Here is a 19842-nt window from a genome sequence, read left to right as displayed (position 1 = left end):
GAAGTAAATCCCACTGAGTTAAATAAGGATTGTTCCAAAGTAAATGGTCAGGTTTGTAATTTTCATTTTTCCCAATTCTTCAGTTCTTCACACTGGAGAAGAAGGAAAGTCTTTTCAAACTTTGAACTGACTTTTTAGTTGTAAGAAAATAATGCAAATTGGGCTTAATGAAGGAAAATAACGTTTTCACAGGTTATTATAAAGTGCTAATTCATATAATATTGCCTTTTCTCAAAACCTAGTGCTCAAATCACTAATCTCTGGTGATTGATCCTAGACTCTAAATATAAAGTGAAGGCACAGAAATCTTTCCTTTTTAAAAAGTATTTGAAGTTGCTCAGCTTTAAATTTGTACAGTGACTTGAATATACAGAAGTCATGTTGAAAAATGTAAATTCTTGCTTCTATTATTAACAGTGATTAATAGGCAAGCACCTCAAATATAAGAGAGTTTTGTTTTAGTTTTGTTGTACATTGCCTGAGAGATAAGTGGCTATATAAATGAGATAAACAAATAAAATAATCTGATCATTTTATGTGGTTTATACACAAACCGAGGAATTAATTCTCTCCCTCCGTCTCTCCCTCCCTTCCCCACTCCCTCCCCCCTTCTGCTGGGATATAGCTGTCTTTCCTTTATCGGTATATTAAATGATGCCGGTGACATGGAACAAGAGAAACAAATCCAGTTTGAGATGTTTAATCTATTTTGCAATCATCCACGATATTTGCATAACAAAAGAAAAGTATGTTTAATTTATTTGGATGGCTCTCCACCTGAATTCTCTGCGAACAAGCAAAGCCTCTGATTTCAGAGTTAATTAGGGTTGAACACACACAGAGAGACATAGGCACGCACGTGAACACACACACACACACACACACACACACAGACACACAAACAGACAGGCAAATGTGCATATCTACTCATCCCGGTTTCTCTTATGAGGTGGAAACACTCTTGAGCACAAATGCACAAATGCTGTTTTAGATATCCAGCAACTTCACCTGGCGGAGCAAAGACTACCTTTTTAACTGGGAGAGAGGGAGGGGGAGGGGGGAGAGAGGGAGGGAGGGAGGGGAGAGAGAGAGAGGAGGGAGGGAGGAGAGGGAGGGAGGGAGGGAGGGGAGAGGGAGGAGGAGGGAGGGAGGGAGGGAGGGAGGAGGAGAGAGAGAGAGGGAGAGGGAGAAAGGGGGGAGAGAGAGAGAGAAAGAGGGAGAGAGGGAGGGAGGGAGAGAGGAGAGAGAGAGGGAGAGGGAGGGAGAGAGAGATAAATAACCCAATCCAAGTAAAAATTCAGCATCACAAGCCATAACACAGAACCAACCGAAGGGGCGGTTGTGTGGGATCAAACTCGTTTCTGTCCCGCCGCAGAACCAGAATTAGCTGCCTGGGAGACGTTACACTGTCCAAGGTACTGAATTCCTAAATCAGCTTTGTAAAAAAGTAAAAGGCAACTCGCCCGAACTCTTACACGGGAACCGCCCCCCTCCCGGCATCCTTGCTGAAGAGCTTCAATATTTATCGCGGTTCCGGGAGCGTGGGTCCTCTCCCTGCCCGCCACTTCTCCGCGCACATTCACAGAGGCAAGACCCCAGGTTTTTCTGTCTGACTGTCTCTCTCTCTGTCCTTCCCTCCCTCTTCCCGTCCTCATCTCCCGCCGTCCCCTTACCTGACTCTTTCGAGGAAACTCATTGAGTACGATGCTGATCACTGGAATGCGCAAAGCGGTGGCGACGAAGTCCATCTGTAGGATCTCGCTTCTGCTCTGCGGAAAGGCAAGAATGGCCGAGACCCCTTGTACCACCACCGTGTGGCAGATGCTCTGCAAGAAGGAGACCGGGTCGTTGCTCCAGGAGGAGGCGCTGGGCGAGGAAAAGGGGAAAAGAGGTAGATCGCCCAGGCCCGCCTCGATGGCCATCACCACTTCCAGGGAAAGGTTGTAAGGCAGAAGCCCCTTGACGCGGTTGAGGTTCTCCACCGCCAACAGGAGCGCCTCTCTGGGTATTGGAGGCGGTTGAGGCGCCTGGTCCGGACTCTCTTTGTCGATCAGGTTCTCGGTGCCCAGGTGTGCTCTCCTTCTCACACTAGTCCCCGTTTTCCACCTCTCTGGAGTCCCGGGCTCCTGCCACCCAGATTCTTCCCCGGCAGAGTGGCTTCGAAGCGGGATATCATTGTGAGCTCTCCAGCCTCCTGCCCTGCCTTGGGAGGTAGCCCAAGGCTGCAGGTGCGCCGCCCCGATCCTTACCGTGTGCCCGATCCGTTTGAGGATCCGGCAAGGTTGCGGGTGGCAAGAAGAGAGGGGCACCCCGGCCAACACGAGGGCGCAGGGCGGCGGGAACAGCAGACAGACTCTGCTCAGGAGCCACCAAACACTCAGCCTCCACATCACTGGAGAGCCAAATGCCCGGCACGTTAGGAGAAACCCCACTTCTCCCTCTCTGCCTTCCCACTTCAGCCACCTCCTCCCCCTCCACCGCTGCTAGGCGCTCCTCTCCCAGCCGCTCTCCCACCGCCAGCCATACAAGTTGCGGGGCTCTTCAGGCGCCTGGGAGGCTCCCCAAACCTACACAACCCATTTCGTCTCCCGGGAATCCCTGCTCCAGAAAGAAACCGCCCCCCCACCCCCAGACTTCTCCCGGTGGCCGCCTATCCAGACTGGGCTCTAAGGATTAAGAGTCATTCCAGTCTACCCCTGGAGGGTCGTGGCAACCCTTCGCGGCGATCTGCTGCATCTCCATGACTCGAACCCAGCAGAAGATCCAGATTTGCAAACGCCTCCGAGGACAGCAAGAGGCAGGGTCCCACCCTCCAGGGATGCCCCATCTCCCTTGGGCCACTTCCCCGTTCTTCTCGCCGCTTCTCCCCCCCCCCCCCCCCCCCCCCTCCTCCCTTCGCCTCTTTTCCAGTCCTCTCTGCCTTCCCTTTGCAGTTTGTTTCGAAAGCTCTTGTCAAAGGGAACTCAAAGTTGCCAAGCGGGAGCATAAGCAAGTAGCAGCAACGGTTCTTCTAACGTCCGACGGAGCTCCGGTTGGTCGCTTGGCTAGCTAAACACCCACTGCCTGCCTGCCTCCCTGCCAAGGCGGCTTTGGAAAGGCGAACAGGTAGCGCTCTGAGCGGGACAAACGCCCCGCGAGGAACGCTGGGAGTTGTAGTCATCCTAGCCGGACTGTCGGAAGCCTCACCTAAGCGCTGGGGCTTTCTCCCGAACGCTTTGCTGTAAATCGTATTTAGTCTGCTGGTGGAGCCATGTTTGAGGAGTCTTTTTCTCTTCTTTCCCCATTGGGGACTGTTCAGTAGCTGAAGGGGAAAAGGACGCAGTTAAGAAATTCTACTCTCAAATCCCCACCCTCCTTTATTTATTTATTTATTTTTAGGATAGAGCAAAAATACATCTCCAGACGTTTTATTTATTGCTCCCAACATATATCCTCCAGCAAGGGATGTCCCGCTCCCCCACCCCCCAGTCATTTTCTTTTCACAGCTGCAGGATGAGAAAGAGACATTCAAGAAGATCAGTCAAAGTGATCTCCTGTCCTTTGGCTTTTTTTGGGGGGGGGGACGACTAACCAAGGCCATGGGGAAGGGAAGAATGGCCGGTGGCACAAGTGGAGAGGGTCAATTCCAACAACTGGGAGAAGAACGTCTATGAAGCACTTGTGGTCCATCAGCCAGAGGGGTCTATCTCATTCGGGCTCTCATTCAGGCTCCGTAATGTAGAAAGTTAGCACCCCACCCCTCTCCTAGAAGAATGAAATATTTTAGGAAATATTAAAAAGGTAGACCATTGTATTTTCCTGGATGAGAAAAGGAGAAACATTTTGTAAAGGCAAAGCAGCTTCCTGCAGCTCCCTGCACCCCCTTCAACTCTAGGGTGATGGGATTAAGGCATGGTAGGATTAGCCCTTTACCAATCCCACCACATGACACCTGGGAAGATTACATCACCCAGCAAGATTCAACCAAGCTTGGGACTAAAGACAGCCTACAAAGTTACCCCTGCGTGGCCCCATGGGAGTCTGACAACCAATCAGGACACATTTCTTGCCACAGGAAGAGGAAGCAAGGAGGGCTTTTTTCGTTGTTGTTGCCATCATTAAACCCTCTTTCCAAACAGCCTCCATGTTTCCAGTGTCTTTCTTCCCACTTGGAACTGAACTCAGATGGACATTTCTTCCAACAATAAATTGCAGAGTTGTAAGAACCTTCATCGTAGTTGACATTCTCCCACCCAATGGTAGTATCCAGTATTTTCTGTAGAGAAAACTGGGATGCTGAAGATAGGGCACTGTTCATACAGTCCATCTGAGGCTTTGTAAGTCTGATTGAGCTATCCTTCTGAAGCAGTGGAATTCACAGAAACTAGTCAAACCAAAGGGAAGCCTTCATTGAGGTGAAACTGATGGGTTATAATGGCATCACGGACATCAATCCATATGTCCAATTTGTTATTCCTTTCTTGTTGGAACACTAAGCAAAAGTATTCTGTACTGCAGGAAGATGTTCATGCTCAGCTCCTTTAAGTTAAAAACAGCAAGAACAAACAGAAGGAACCTGAATAAATAGGCAAAAGTATTTCACGGAGATAATGTTTGCTAGGAAAATTTGGGAGTGAATCATGCATCTGTAGCAAAGAGCTTGGAAAACAAAGCAAAATTGTTCCCTGTTCCATAAACTGATTGTTTGCATAGAAAGGAAAAAAATCATGTCAAGCTCAAATTCGTTTATGTTCTCTACTTTTTAAATGGTTCTGTATGTTGAGAGTTGAAGAGAAAGTCCATAAAATGAAGAAATTAAAGTTTTGGAAAAGGACTAAGGAAGCTCATGTTGACATTCCAACTAAGCTCTGTAGTTCACTGATTATCTTGCCACCACTCCTCTTAGCCTATCGTGCTGGCATAGTTTTTTCATGAGAAAAAAAAAAGGGAGGATAGCCAACTACTGTAACTGCTGGAGTTAAGGTAAATATAAATAGATCGAAAACATGGAACTATATCCTTTTAGCTCCAGATACCTTGAATAACTATTTTCTTAATTGGCAATAATCTAATTTTTTTACAAATGTGTGTCCATGTGTTTTTACTGGATTTAAGCATTGGCTATCGCAGACCTGAAGTTGTAGGTGCATTTAATCATGAGCCAGGATGGCGCAGTGGTTAGAGTGCAGCACTACAGGCAACTTCTACTGACTGCCATCTGACTGCAATTTGGCCATTCAAATCTCACCAGGCTCAAGGTTGACTCAGCTTTCCATCCTTCCAAGGTGAGTAAAATGAGGATCCAGATTGTTGGGAGCAATATGCTGACTTTGTAAACTGCTTAGAGAGGGGCTGTAAAGCACTGTCAGGTGGTATGTAATTCTATGTGCTATTGCCATTTTGTTCAATTATAAGCACAGATCTGGTCTTCTGGCCTGTGGTATGAGCTTTTGAACCATTTCTTCCCTCTTCATCATTTTTATATAATAATAGGGGATAATGTTTCATCTGTTGGTTTTCTTTTCTTCAGCTGTAATAAAAGGAGACAAACAGACTACTATCATCTTAGTGTCTTTTTGCCATATTAGATGGACTTTTACTATCTTGCTGATTGGTGGACACTTGTTCTTTCCTTTACAAATGCTAATAAAGATTATTTGTTTTAAAACAGGTTTTAAAACAGCTATGTGCTGCAGGGTAATATAAACCCCATAGGTGCAGAAGGAATTGAAAAGAAACCAAGGAATGAGCATATGTTTTCATGCTTCTGTAGATAGATGGATCTGATTTATAATACTTTAGCCATTTAGCCATAGTCACATATTAGATTAACATATGCCTTTTCTAAGATGGGGCCACTTTGGAATTCCAGCAGCTCTTCACTCATAATTGAAGCATCTATTAAAAACACTTCTGCAGAGAGCTAGGGAGATAACAGACAGTGTATCATGGAGAAATACCCACTAGGATTAAAACATGCATAATTTAGCATACAGGATATACTTTTTTTAAAAAAATTATGCAAATAAACCCGTTCCATCAGCTTTGAGAAGAGAAAGAGGGCTTTTTCATTACTTGTCCTGGAAGATCCGCAGCTGTTAATTCTAAGATTCAGCTGTTTGTAACCTTATTTTAGCTGCCATCTAGTGGTGGTCATTTCCAGCAAGTTGCAGAACATATAAGGACAATGGAGACAGGTAAAACTATTCCATGTTAATTATCCCTTGCCGTCTTATTACCCATCTTGCTGTCCGATCTTTTCTTGTTCCAGCTGGCTCCAAGGCTTCCCCTCTCTGTATCTTATCCACCCACCCACCCCTTCCTTATGTGCTGTGCTTTTCTTTAAACTTACAGGAGAAAAAAATTTAGAGACTTTGAAATTATTTATTGATAGTTAGCACCTGGACCACACATCCAATAGGTACCTCAGTTATCTGTTTGCAGTCTTCCTTATTATCCTGGAATCAGGAAGAAAGGTGAATGAATTTTCTCTGGTGATACTAGTCCTTAAGGGGAGAAATTGCAAATAGTTGTAAAATTATGCAATTAATTTATTTATCTTAATTGTTCTAATATTTATAATCCACTCCGTAAAAAGCTACAAGAATGACTTACAGTACAATTAAACCATATTGATGTCATCATGCTGGTTTCGATTCTTAGCAACCCCGTAGATTTCCCTGCCACCACCACCATATCTGTCTCTAATCTGGTCTTTTAGATTTTCCAATCACTGCTGTAATATAGTCTGTTCACTTTGTCGCTGGTTTTCCTCTACCGCTCTTTCCTTCCACTTTTCCTCCCGTTAGAGTCTTCTCCAGAGAGCTGGCTTTTCACATAATGTGTCTGAAGTAGGGTAATTTTGAGCTTGGTCATTTGTGTGTCTGGTGAAAATTTTGGGATGGTTGATTTGTTCATTTTCTTAGCTCTCCGTGATATTCTTAATAGTCTTCTTTCACACCAGGGTTCAAAAGCATCAACAGTCTGGCTATTCCTTCTTTTTCACCGTCCATTTCTCTTTCTCTTCCATTGAGCGCTTCAGGGAATGCCACTGCTGGCATGATTATGATCTCATTAAACATTATCAATATGATTCAAAAAGAACCAATAGGTTTATGCCCAGCATTGGGACAAGAGCTGGTAGCTGGGAAATAACTGCAGAAGAATTGGTATTGCCTTCACATCCAAGTTACCGCTTCTCAATGGATGGTTAGATGGAGCTTTAACAAGATTCTTCTTTAGATACTAACATCTGAACCAGTGGTGGGATTCAAATTTTTTAATTACTGGTTCTGTGGACATGGCTTGGTGGGCTGGCAGGGGAAGGTTACTGCAAAATCTCCATTCCCACCCCAATCCACTAACCTACTTTCCAGCTCCGTTCTCCTGTGTAGGGCAACAAAAGAAGACCCAGCTGATCGGCTGGACTCAGGAGGCAGAGAACAACAGAGAATTTTTTGTGTTCCCTTCAGTAGCTCGAACAATTGTATGCTGATGCAAAAGCGAGAAAGGGGAATAGCCTCGCTTTGTCAGCTATTCAAGAGAGGGATTTTCAAAATGTGTTCTGCAGAATCCTAGGGCTCCACAGGAACTTGAAGGGATTCTGTGAAAGACCAAGAGAGAAAAGGTATGGTAAAATGCAACCAGTTGTCTGTCTATCTCTGCATCTTTGTCTCTCAGTCAGGGTTTTTTTTTGGGGGGATTTTTTTTTGTTTGAAAAAAGTTTCTGCAGTCCAGAAGAGTTGCAAAACTTTGTCCTGAACCAAAACTTGATTAGAAAGAATTCAGTCACAGAGATTTGGAGGCAAATGCGGACATCAAGTAGCAGATTTGATAATAATTGTATTCACTTTCTAAATTTTGATAGATGGTGGATTCCATTTGTTTAAAAATATATTTTTAAATAGTTTGAATAATTTAAAAAAAAATCTCAGCATGGTTTCGGTAGGATGGAGCAGCGTAGAGCTTTTATTCTTTGAAGAGTAAAAGTTCCCATTTCAGCGCTTCCCAGATTATGCATGCACTCAAATGATGTTGCCCTGTTCTGCTAATTCCCAATTCCAAATCCGCACAAATGAAAACGTTTTTGTCTCAGTACTGACCCTTCATAGGTCTGGTGGCAGGGAGTTCTGCAAGATAGTCTTTTAATTTGGGGTGGGATTTTCTTATTGAGAAGAGAAGGTTTCTGAAATATTGATGCGAAGCCAATCATATTGCATGCAGCTACAAATAATCATGTAATCAGAAAAGCGGATAGAAGAGAAGTGTAACATAATCAGAAATCTGGTGCTTGCGTTTTCAATTAAATGATCCACCAGGAATGTCCATAAAGACGCTCACGGAGAGAGCATTAAAATTATTAGCTTCAAAATGACCACATGAATGACCAGCCCAAATCTGATTTCTTTTGAAAAGGACTGAAGAACATTTTGGCTACTGTTGCTGCCTGAGTATTCTTAAGAAGGCAAAGAGCTAGGAGCATCCCTCTTTTTTAATAAAATAAAATAAAATTTTACATAATTAAAAAATAAACATGACCTAACACGAAGAAAAGTAAAAAGAGGAAAAGTTAAAATAAAAAGTCTGAAAACTAATGCAGACAGGAATACGCACACACACCCACACCCACACACACACACACACACCCCCCAGAGGTGGTATTCAGCAGGTTCTGACCAGTTCTGGAGAACTGGTAGTGGGAATTTGAATTGTTCGGAGAACCGGCAAATACCACCTCTGCCTGGCCCCACCCCCATCTATTCTTTGCCTCCCGAGTCCCAGCTGATTGGCTGCGTTTTCTTTTGTTGTCCTGCACAGGAGAACGGAGCTGGAAAGCGGGTTAGTGGGGTGGGGAGGGAATGGGGATTTTGCAGTAACCTTCCCCTGCCACTCCCACCAAGACACACCCACCAAGCCACACCCAAAGAACCAGTGGTAAATTTTTTTTGAATTCCACCACTGACACCCTACACACACACACACACACACACCCCTTCCAATCTTTACAGCAGTTGTTAGTAAACCTAGCATCTCCTTAAAATTACATATGATTCCCTTGTTCTCATATTCAGTCTTTTTAAATCAGCAAATCCATAAATCAAGAATTCATTTTTCCCCATTTTCAGCCAAAAAAAAAAAAAAAAAAATCCATAAGAGGTTTCCAGTCTGTGATGAAAGTCCTTATTTTTGATCAAACAAATCAATTTGACTATTTCTGAAAATTCCATTGTCTTCACCATCTACTTCACAAGTGTGAAGATTTTTTGTATCTTTCCCTCTCTATACATATAATAAATTCTAGGAGCAGTCCTGATGTATGTGATGCTGTTATGACTACAGAAGTCCAATTTGTCCGTATCTTGAACTAGGCAACCACGCATTTTAGAGCAAGCCAAGAATTTGATTTTTACACTAATTGCAAACCAGTGCAGACTTGCCTGATTTGCATATACCAAGATATGCAAAACAGTAACTCTTTTTTTTTCTCCTGATAAAAAGCTGTGCATTAAGTAGCATAGAGGAACCGCGGGTTTATTACCCCCAATAAAACATCCAAGTCATTATTTTCATCATCCTCAAACTGCACCCCTGGGTATCAGTTGGGATACTCTGGACGAAGTTCTGTTCTAATTAGCATATTTAAAGTAGGAGGGGGAAAAAGGGTGGCTTGAGAAGAGAAATGGGAAAAAAAGAAATGCGATGTGTTATTAGACAAAACTTGGTAGAATGGGGTACTTTGAGAGCTCTATTGTTACTCATCGAGAAGTAATATATACAGGTAGTCCTCAATTTATAACAGTTCATTTGGTGGTGGCTCGAAGTTACAACGGTACTGTAAAAAGTGACTTATTATCATTTTTCACATAACCGTTGCAACATCTCCATGGTCACATGATCAAAATCCAGACCCTTGGCAATCGACTCATATTTCTGACTGTTGCAGGGTCCTGGAGTCATGTGATCGTGTTTTGTAACGTTTTGACAAGCAAAGTCAACAGGGAAAGCCAGGTTCATTTAACCACTGGGTTGCTAACTCAACAACTGCAGTGGTTCACCTAGCCAGTTGTGGCAAGAAAGGTCATAAAATGGGCGCAAAACTCACTTGAATGTCTCCCTCAGCGACAGAAATTTTGGGCTCAGTTTTCATCGTAAGTCAAACTTGCATTGTCACGGTGGCATCATATGATGTGTTGGGACTTTTTCCCCCTTCAATAAACCGGGCGGGGGCAGGGCCAGCATGTGATGCACCCGACCTGTGGGCCGTAAGTTTGACACCCCTGTCGTAAGTTGAGAACTACATGTAACGCAGTGCATGGTGTGATGTATAATGTCACAAGCCTCATTCTCCTTCTCTTTCTCCTCCCCCACTTCCTCTCCTCCTGCTTCTCATTCTCCTCTTCCTTCTTCTCCTCTTCCTCCTCCTCCTCCTCTCTCTCCCTCTCCTCCTCCTCCTCCTTTCTCCTTTCTCCTCCTTCTCCTCCATCTCCTTCTCCTCCTTCTCCCTCTCCTCCTTCTCCCTCTCCTCCTCTTCCTCCTCCTCCTCCTCCTCCTCCTTTCTCCTTTCTCCTCCTTCTTCCTCTCCTCCTCCTCCTCCTTTCTCCTTTCTCCTCCTCCTCCTCCTTTCTCTGTTTCCTCCTCCTCCTCCTCCCCCCTCCTTATTTCCAAACTCAGTAAATGCAAAGCACACAAACCCAGCAAATATTACAAACTATTTCTGGGAATGGTCACATTATAGTTTTAAACTGGTTGAAGAGTCATTCCATGTCCCAAGGGAATCTGAAAGGATTGCACTGAGTAAAGGGCAGGGATTTTATAACAGTTATTTCTTAGGATTATTGGGTACTTACGATTCATGAGTCTCTTTCTGGGATGCTGTGACATTTAAACTACTGCAAAACTGATAGAGGCTTGAAAGGCAGATCAGCTCCCACAATGCTCTGAATTAAAAGAGAGGCTGTCATAATTTACAGCAGATCATTAGTGTCACTTCATTTCCATTCAAATAAACTCAAGTCAACTGTGAAAAGTGTAACAGAATTTTTTATTTATGCTCTTAGCAGTCCAAAGAGAAACTTACCACTTTTATTTTAGGGAGGGAGGAGATGTAATTATTTTCTGTCTCGTCTTTCCTCTTTCCCAAAATATGAAAGAGTACAAACTCACACCAACACAAGCAGGCAAGCTGGCTCGGACTTCACAGACTTAATTCTTTGGAACTGATAATATTCTTGGCATTCCCACATGTCCTGCCTGCCAAGTCTGAACTGACAAAGTTTTACTCACAGAAAATCACAAGGCAGTCCACAAAAATAGTCATTCACGAAGAAAATCTGAAGTAAGGTTAAACTTTGTCCCGTACAAAGTTTCAGAAGAAAACACACCCACTTTTATCCCCTGTGGGGTGTGGCTCAATGACTCAGCTCACTCTCTGACCCTCCCACGCCTCCTATGTTGCTGCTCACGTTTCTCCTTACGACGCTGCTTAGGATCGAGCCAACACTCTTCCTCTTTACTCCCTGTCAGAGGCTGCTCCGATATGCCTTCCTCCTGATTAATCTCAGGCTGTTCCTCTCAGTTGTCTGATGGAACCTGAGGCATTATCAGGGAGGAAGGTCCTGGGGAGGAAGGCATTGCCAGAGAGGAAGGTCCTGGGGAGGAAGGCATTGCCAGAGAGGAAGGGTCCTGCGGAGGAAGGCATTCCCAGTTCCTCCTCCTCATCTTCCAGGTCTTCTTCCTCTGACAGCATAGGCTCAGGAATCGGGGCCACAACATAATTATATTGTTTCTTTTTACGTTTTTTTTTATTAGAGAGGAAAAAAAATGCTCCCTGTTTTGGTGAGTTCTTAGAACGTATCTCGAAAAAAACCAAATGCCATTTTGTGACCTTAGTCTAATGCTGGTAGTCCTCAACTTACAGCAGTTTGTTTAGTGACCTTTCATGGTTACAATGGCACTGAAAAAAATGACTTATGACCATTTTTCACACTTATGACCACTGCTGCATCCCCATGGTAATGTGATTTATATTTGGATGCTTGGCAACTGACTCATCTTTATGACGGTTGCAATGTCCCGGGGTGATGTGATCCCCTTTTGCGACCTTCTGACATGCAAAGTCAATGAGGAAACCAGAGTCACCTAACAACCATGTTACTGATTGAAGAACCGCAGTGATTTAACAAATGTGGCAAGAAAAGTCGTAAAATGCCACAAAATTCACTTAACAAAATTTTCACTTAACAACATAAATTTTGGGCTCAGTTGTGGCTGTATGTTGAGAACTACCTGTATTTGGTCCTTCCTCCAAGCTAAATGTCCATATAACTTAAAAACTCCATTGATTCACTGAATTACTATAGCTCAGATGAGGCAAGCCTAATATTTTATTTATGTTGTGCTATGGTGCACCGTGTAGGGTAGTGTTGTGGTTAGCTGGCAGCAGGTGAGGATGGCTGAGGAGAGTGAGGACTCAGATTAGGGGCCAGGACCATTAGGGAATGGACTGCTGCCTTCAGAGATTGTGGGGGCTGGCAGCAGCGATGAGGAGGTTCCCGAGGAGCCTGTGCCAAGTGCGCATGCATGCAGGATTGCTCGCAGGAAAGAGCAGCTGCAGTACCATGGGCGACTCGAGAGTAAGGCTGCAAGGTAATGGCCTCTCCTACAAGAAGATAAAAGCCAGCTGTGAAGCTAACATTCTTTGCAGGAAGCAAAAATGTTTCGAAACTCCAGCCTCGTGGTCATTGTGGTATCTTAAGTTGGTATTTGAAGACTCTTGTACTGTAAAATATTTGTTATCTGTTATTCAGCAGCTTTGCACAGTTTTGGTGAGGCTTGTTGTTGTAGTTGAGCAATGAGAGGCTAGACCAGGGCATGGATGCAACAAGACTTTATTGTAACAATAAAGGACTGAACGTGTTAGCTCTGCTTGGAGCAGGCTCCCAGCGATCAGCGACTGGCCGGACCCTGCAGCTGGCCTTTATAGCCGGCTGTCGAGGGAGGCCAGCCAATGAGGGGCAGCAAACGCCCCCGCAGCATGAACGGACCTGGGTGGGGACTTTGGCAAGTTCCAGGGACATAACACCCCTTCCCCCCAGATGCGAACACGCATAGTCACTTAAATAAGCGGGCGGTCTGTGCTGGCGCCCCGAGCGTCGTAACTCCGGTGAGTTACCAAGTGCCTCAGAGTTCAAGGCACCCGGTGGTGTTGGTGATGGGGTGCAGCCTCGCTCTGCGGGTTGCACAGGCACCGGTGTAGTGCTTATGGTTGGCGATGTCGTGGCCCCGTCTACTGGTGCCGGTGGCGGACCCATCGGGCAGTCCCGGTCTACTGCCAACTCCTCTGGTCCGGATGGCGGTGGTGTAGTGGCTCTGGCATGGTCCATGACGGGAGCTTGGTGTAGCACCTGAGGATCGACCTGAGCCCACGACCCGACGCTGGTGAAGGTACTCTGTCGCTTCCTTAGCTGGTCCAGGTGTCTTCTCCAGATGCGGCCGTCTTCCAGCTGGACTCGGTACGACTGGGGGCCGGTGATGGCTACTATCACTCCTGGAATCCACAGTGGGTCTCCGGCATAGTTCCTCGCAAATACATGTTCCTGCAAGACAAAATCTCTGACCCCGTCATTGAAGCGAGAGGGGTGTCAGGGCAATAGTGAGGGTGGAGCCTATCCAACACAGTTCTTAGGCGTCTACCCATTAGAAGTTCAGCAGGGGATTTGTTGGTGACCATGCAAGGGGTCGAGTGTTGACTAAGCAAGAAACGGGAGAGTCTGTGATGCCAATCTTCTTTGTTGAATCTGGCCAACGCTTCTTTTGTGGACCTCACGGCTCGCTCTGCCAGTCCGTTGCTGGCAGGATGGAAGGGGGCCGTGAAGATATGACGGATGCCAAGATTTGTGGTGAAACGGCTAAATTCTGTTGAGGCAAACTGGGGGCCATTATCCGAAACAATGGTATCCGGTAGCCCGTGTGTTACGAATAGGCAAGTTAGAGCCTTGGTAACTGCTAGCGTGGTGGTTGTGGATAGTTGGGCCACGTCGATCCATTTTGAGTATGAATCTACGACCACCAAAAAGGTTTTGCCGTGTATTGGACCCGCTAAGTCAATGTGTAGCCTTGACCAAGGCGCGTTGGCGCTCTCCCACTTTGTGGGGGTGGTGACTGGAGGGGAAGGTCTGGATTCCTGGCAGGGTTGGCATGAGCTTACCCACTTGACGATGTCGTCGTCCAAGCCAGGCCACCAGACGTAGCTCCGTGCCAACGCCTTCATCCGGACGATGCCCGGGTGGCCCTCGTGTAGTGCCTCTAAGACTGGTGTGCGAAGTGAGGCCGGAATAACAACCCGGGTGCCCCACAACAGGCAGCCCTGTATGCTAGACAGCTCCTGTTGACGGGTCTTAAAAGGTGTGAATTCGGCTGCGAGGTTAGAGCCCGGCCACCCCCTCCTCACCCAGTCCAGTACCTGGGCGATGGTTTTGTCCTTCTTGGATTTGGTGGCGATGTCGAGAGCGGTGACAGGAAGGTTGAGCTCGGTGACATCGAAGATGGTGTGGACCGGGGCCGGGTCTTCTGCTGGAGCTGGCAGGGGGCAGCAGCTGAGGGCGTCTGCGTGGCTTAACGTTTTTCCTGGGTGGTGGATGAGCTTGTACGAGTAAGCCGCCAGGAATAAAGTCCACCTCATCATTCTGGGAGACAACACTTGGGGAGTCTGCTTGTCTCCGGAAAGAAGACCCAGGAGAGGCTTGTGGTCCGTGATTAGCTCAAAGTTGTGGCCAAATAGGAATTCATGAAATTTCTTAACCGCGGCCACTGCGGCTAAAGCCTCCTTGTCTATCTGACTATAGTTACGCTCTGTTGCTGAGAGCGTTCTGGAAAAGAAGGCGATCGGTGCCTCAGAGCCGTTGGGTAGTCTATGGCTTAATACGGCGCCAATCCCAAAAGGGGATGCATCCGCGGCTAGTACCAGTGGAAGGTGTGGGTCAAATTGAATAAGGACTGTGTCAGATGTGAGCAGTGATTTGACTGCGCGAAAAGCGGCGTCTTCCTTGTGTCCCCAGTGCCAAGGTGCTTTTTTATCTAAGAGCCTGTGTAGAGGCTCTGCTACCGATGCTTTGTGAGGTAGAAATGATGCATAAAAGTTCAATAATCCCAAAAAGGCTTGTAGTTCGACTTTAGTGGTTGGTGTGGGTGCCTCATGAATTGCCTTGACCTTGGACTCTAGGTGGTGGATGCCTGAGGTGTCAATTCTATAGCCCAGAAAGTCCACCTGTCTAGTGGCAATGGCACATTTTTCCTTTTTTAATTTGAGGCCATGCTGTCTGAACCTGTCTAACACTGCTCTGACTCTCTGGAAAAGTTGGGGTCTGTCCCTGGCCGAGACCAATATGTCATCGAAGTAGGGTACTACACCAGAGAGGCCTTGTAGTATACGCTCCATGAGGGATTGGAAGATGCCAGGGGCCACACTTACGCCAAATTGGAGACGCTTGCACCTGAAGGCACCCATGTGGGTCACAATGGTCTGCAGTTCGGCTGTTTGGTTGTCAACAGGGAACTGCTGATACGCTTGTGACATGTCCAATTTGGCAAAAATGTTGCCAGGCTCAAAGGTATGCAATAAATGTTGAATGACCGGGACTGGGTACGTGCTAACTTGTAGAAAGCGGTTGATTGTTGTTTTGTAATCTGAACAAATTCTCAGGCTGCCATCCTTTTTAAGGGGTGTGACAATTGGCGTCTCCCATTTGGCGAAGTCTGTCGGCTCAATAACCCCTTGCTTTAATAATTTATCGAGTTCTGCGTCCAGTTTAGGCCGAATGGCAAATGGGACTCTACGCGGTTTCAGCCGGACTGGAGCCGCTTGGGGGTCTACTGCAAACGAGATGGGGGTACCATTATAACACCCCAACTCATTGCTGACTACGTCTGAGTAGTCAGTAAATAAGGAGTCAGTGTCAGAAGCTGAGACAGCGTGGACTCCTGTTAACCCTAGGCCGAGGTGGGGGAACCAATCAAGCCCCAGAAGACTGGGGAGGTTGCCGTTAACTACCACTAGAGGCAGGTGGCCTTTAAAAGCTTTAAAATTAACAAGGAACTTGCCTTTGCCGAGCACTGGAATGTTTTTTCCCTGATAATCCCTCAAGGAGATCTGGCACTTCTGGAGCTGGTTTCTGGATAGCCTGGGCTGGATTTTCTTGAGGGTGCTCCAAGAGATGATTGAGAGCGCTGACCCCGTGTCAACCTCCATACGACAAGGTTTACCTTCTAATAAAATGGAAAGCGTTATTTTACTAATAGAGTGACAGGTGTGGTTAGCATGGTAGCAAGTGTGACAATTTAGTACTTGCCTTTGAGGCCCAGAATGGGAAAAGGAAGGAACCTTTTGTGCTGAGTTGTGCGCGGCCTGGCAGACTCTGGCGATGTGGCCTTTTTTGTGACAATGGTTACAGGTGGCACCCTTGAATTTGCATGTAGCTCTCGAGTGAGGTCCGCCACAGGATAGGCACAGGATGATGTGTTTGGGTGCGCTGTTGGTTTCTTGCCTGACTCCTGCCTGTGGTTGTTTGGCGTGGGTGAGGCTGTGGATGTCTGTTTGGTCGCTAGGGTCGTCTTCGTTGACTACCTCTTCTGAATGAACTGTGGCGTAGCTTTGTTTGGGAATGGGACCTTGAATTTCAGTGGCTGACTGGGTTGCCAGCTCTGCTGCCAAGGCTTCCTCGACTGCCTGGGATAAATTGAGGTCCTTCTTGGCGAGTAGTCGCCTTTGGAGGTGAAGGTCCTTGACCCCGCAGACGAGCTGGTCGAGGAGCATGTCATCAAGATAGTTCCCGAACCCGCAGTGGAGGGCTGCAGTCCTCAAGGCGGCCATATATTGGTTGATGGTTTCTTTTTCCGCTTGCTTCCTCATCCGGAAGGTGAAACGCCTCACGATTTGTGATGGTCTGGGGGAGTAATGATTGGTGAGAATCTCCAGCAATTCTGCCCAGGGAACATTCTTTAGCTCATGTGGAGCGACGAGTGCTGTGGCTGTATCAAAAACGATGGCTCCACAATAACTGAGGAAGAATGACCTTTTTCTGTGCTCCCCAGCATCAGCCAGACCGATAGCGTCGATATAGTGGTTAAAACGATTCTTGTATGACTCCCATTTTTCTTCTTCCGGCTTGAGCGGTGGGAAGGCTGGGTTGGAGTTCATGATGAGGACTCCTGCGCGTTATGCTGTTGAGAAATCTCTCTGGGACAACAAATGGCACTTGAGTTCTTGTCAGGCTAGTGACTACAGCTCTGGAGAGGCTCCACAGAACCTCTCTGCTCTCTCTCTGGGCTGCTAAAGCTGCAACGGCTGTTGGCAGCGTTTTGAATTTCGCGCTCCTGGAGAGCGTAGGTGGTTGATGGCTTACCGCCTCTGATAGCGCTTTGAATTTTGCGCCTGCGTAAGTGTCAGTGACTTGGAATAACAGCACCGCGCTGTATTCCGGCTTGAAATTCAAACGACAGCTGTTTGAATTTCGCGCTCTTTTGTATTGAGCGGCTGCGGCTCGCAGCGCTTCACTTTCCTCTGTAGCTTGCTAACAAGCGGCTACAGACGCTTATTACTTTCGCTTTTGCTGACCGAGCTCTCCTGCGGCGCGGCTGCGGCTCAGCGGTTTCAGTGATTTCAGCTGTTGCGAATTGCCTCTGGTAGCCATCCCATCCTCGTCGCCAGTGTTGTAGTTGAGCAATGAGAGGCTAGACCAGGGCATGGATGCAACAAGACTTTATTGTAACAATAAAGGACTGGACGTGTTAGCTCTGCTTGGAGCAGGCTCCCAGCGATCAGCGACTGGCCGGACCCTGCAGCTGGCTTTTATAGCCGGCTGTCGAGGGAGGCCAGCCAATGAGGGGCAGCAAACGCCCCCGCAGCATGAACGGACCTGGGTGGGGACTTTGGCAAGTTCCAGGGACATAACACTTGTGCTTATCAATGTTAATTAGTTTGCAGCAGCCTTTTAACTGGGGATTCATAAGAATCATTAAAAGGTTTCTGTTCCCTTTGCTTCATATTTGTTTTATTGGAAAAGGGTTTGGGTCAGAACAGGTAGACCATTAAATCTGCCTTTTTTCAGAAGCTTTCTTGTTCCACTTCCTGTTCCTAGACATAGCAGTTTTCTCTACTACCCTCTATCTTCTAAGGCAGGGGTCCCCAATCCCCAGGCCACATCCCACTACTGGGCTGCAGCCCCTTTGGAACTGGGCCACACAAGCCGGAAAGATTTGGGACCACTGGACTAAGGAGTGCCACAGCCCTGTTATTTGGGAGAGTTGGAGTTCCAACTCCTTCTGGGAAGTAACTGGGTTAAAAGTGAGAAAAGTAAAACAATTACTACCGTACCTCTTCCTGGACACATAGCATTGAGGCATGGACCAGCTATATCAGTCCTCCCCCTTATTCAGGCTCTCTCACAAGAGATAAAGGAAAATCAAACTTTGGTAAATACATATATATATATATATATATATATATATATATGTATATATGTGTATATATGTGTATATATATATATATATATGGATCTTTGGTTGTTCGGGTTTTCTCCCACGTAAGATTCGAAGTATCTAGGCAACGTTTCGATGAAGTCTCATTCATCATCTTCAGGCTTCTGTCTCTGGCTCTGTGCTTCTCAGAGTAATGGAGATTGTAGCTGCTTCCTCCTTTTAACTGCCAGTGGGGGTGGGACTTGATTGGGTGGGGGCTTGGCTGTGTTCTGATTGGGTGGGGGTGTGTTCTCATTGGTAGGGGGTTTGGCTGTGTTCTGATTGGCTGGGGGGTTAGCCGTGTTCTGATTGGTTGGAGGCGTGTTCTGTTCAGGTGGGGGCTTGGTTGTGCTCAGGTTAGTCTTAGTTGCTGGGGGATTTGAGCTGGTGAGCTGTGATCTTGCTGTTTGGCTTCGAGTTCGTGGTCGTGCTGCATCTTCATAGTGGGTGTCGGTTTGCTTCATGTATGGCTCGGGGGGGTTTGAAGTGGGTAGTGATGCAGCTGCAGTGCAGCTTCTGGTCCATGGTCGTGTCTCATCTTCTGAGTGGGTGTGAGTCTGTTTTCTACATGGAAGTGTGGTGGTGGCATCTTGTGTGGCTCTCATGGGTGTGGGTCTGGTGTCCTTCTTCATGTTAGGTACTCGTCTGTTCATGAGGGCGGGTTTCCAAATGGCTGGAAGGCGGGAGGTGTCATCTCGTTTGTTCATGCTGTGTGGGCGTTTTCTATCTCTATGGCTTCTCTGATTATTCTGCTGTTGAAGTGTTCGGTTTTGGCGATGGTTCTGGTATTTTTAAAATCAATTTCATGTCCTGTGGCTTTGAGGTGTTGGACCAGGGAAGAGGTCGTTTCTTCTTTTTGATTGAGTTCTTATGTTCTTCAATGCGTGCACTTATTCTTCTGTTAGTTTGTCCAATGTATGTGGTAGGGCAGGCAGTGCAGGGGATTTCGTATACTCCTTGGTTTTCTAATTCGATTTTGTCTTTGGGGTTTCTTAGGATGGTGGATATTTTTCTGTTTGTGCAGAATGCTGTTTTGATGTTGTGTTTTTGGAGGATCTTGCTAATTTTGTCTGTAGTGCCTTTTATATATGGGAGGAGGGCTTTGCCGTTTTCTTGTTCTCTGTCTTGGATTTTGGTTGGGGTTTCTTTTTGGATTAGGTGGGTAATCTTCTTTCTTTGGAATCCATTGGCTGTAAGTACGTTGGTGAGAGTGTGTAGTTCGGTTTTTGGTGTTGTTCATCGGCTAAGCATTTTGTTCTGGAGATGAGTGTCTTGGCTACGGAATTGATCTGTGCTGGGTGGTGGTGTGAGAGTGCATGTAGATAGCGGTTTGTATGTGTTTTCTTCTGG

At 46.4% G+C, this 19842-nt stretch overlaps 1 protein-coding gene across 1 annotated transcript in view; it reads right to left on the bottom strand.

Moving 5' to 3' along the window:
• GRIN3A (glutamate ionotropic receptor NMDA type subunit 3A) overlaps positions 1–2759 on the bottom strand; it is a 135367-nt gene extending 132608 nt beyond the window's left edge. Inside the window, exon 1 of the mRNA XM_026713449.2 lies at positions 1674–2759. Coding sequence (XP_026569234.2) covers positions 1674–2390 — 717 coding nt within the window. The 5' untranslated portion in view covers positions 2391–2759. The remainder of the gene's footprint in view (positions 1–1673) is intronic.
• Positions 2760–19842: the final 17083 nt, after the last annotated feature.

The sequence above is a fragment of the Pseudonaja textilis genome, chromosome 2 (assembly GCF_049901715.1).
Source record: "Pseudonaja textilis isolate UNSWEBS1 chromosome 2, rPseTex1.2, whole genome shotgun sequence".
NCBI classification, from domain to species: domain Eukaryota; kingdom Metazoa; phylum Chordata; class Lepidosauria; order Squamata; family Elapidae; genus Pseudonaja; species Pseudonaja textilis.
The sequence above is the reverse complement of the archived record's forward strand: the minus strand, read 5'-3'. Positions and strand labels throughout refer to the sequence as shown.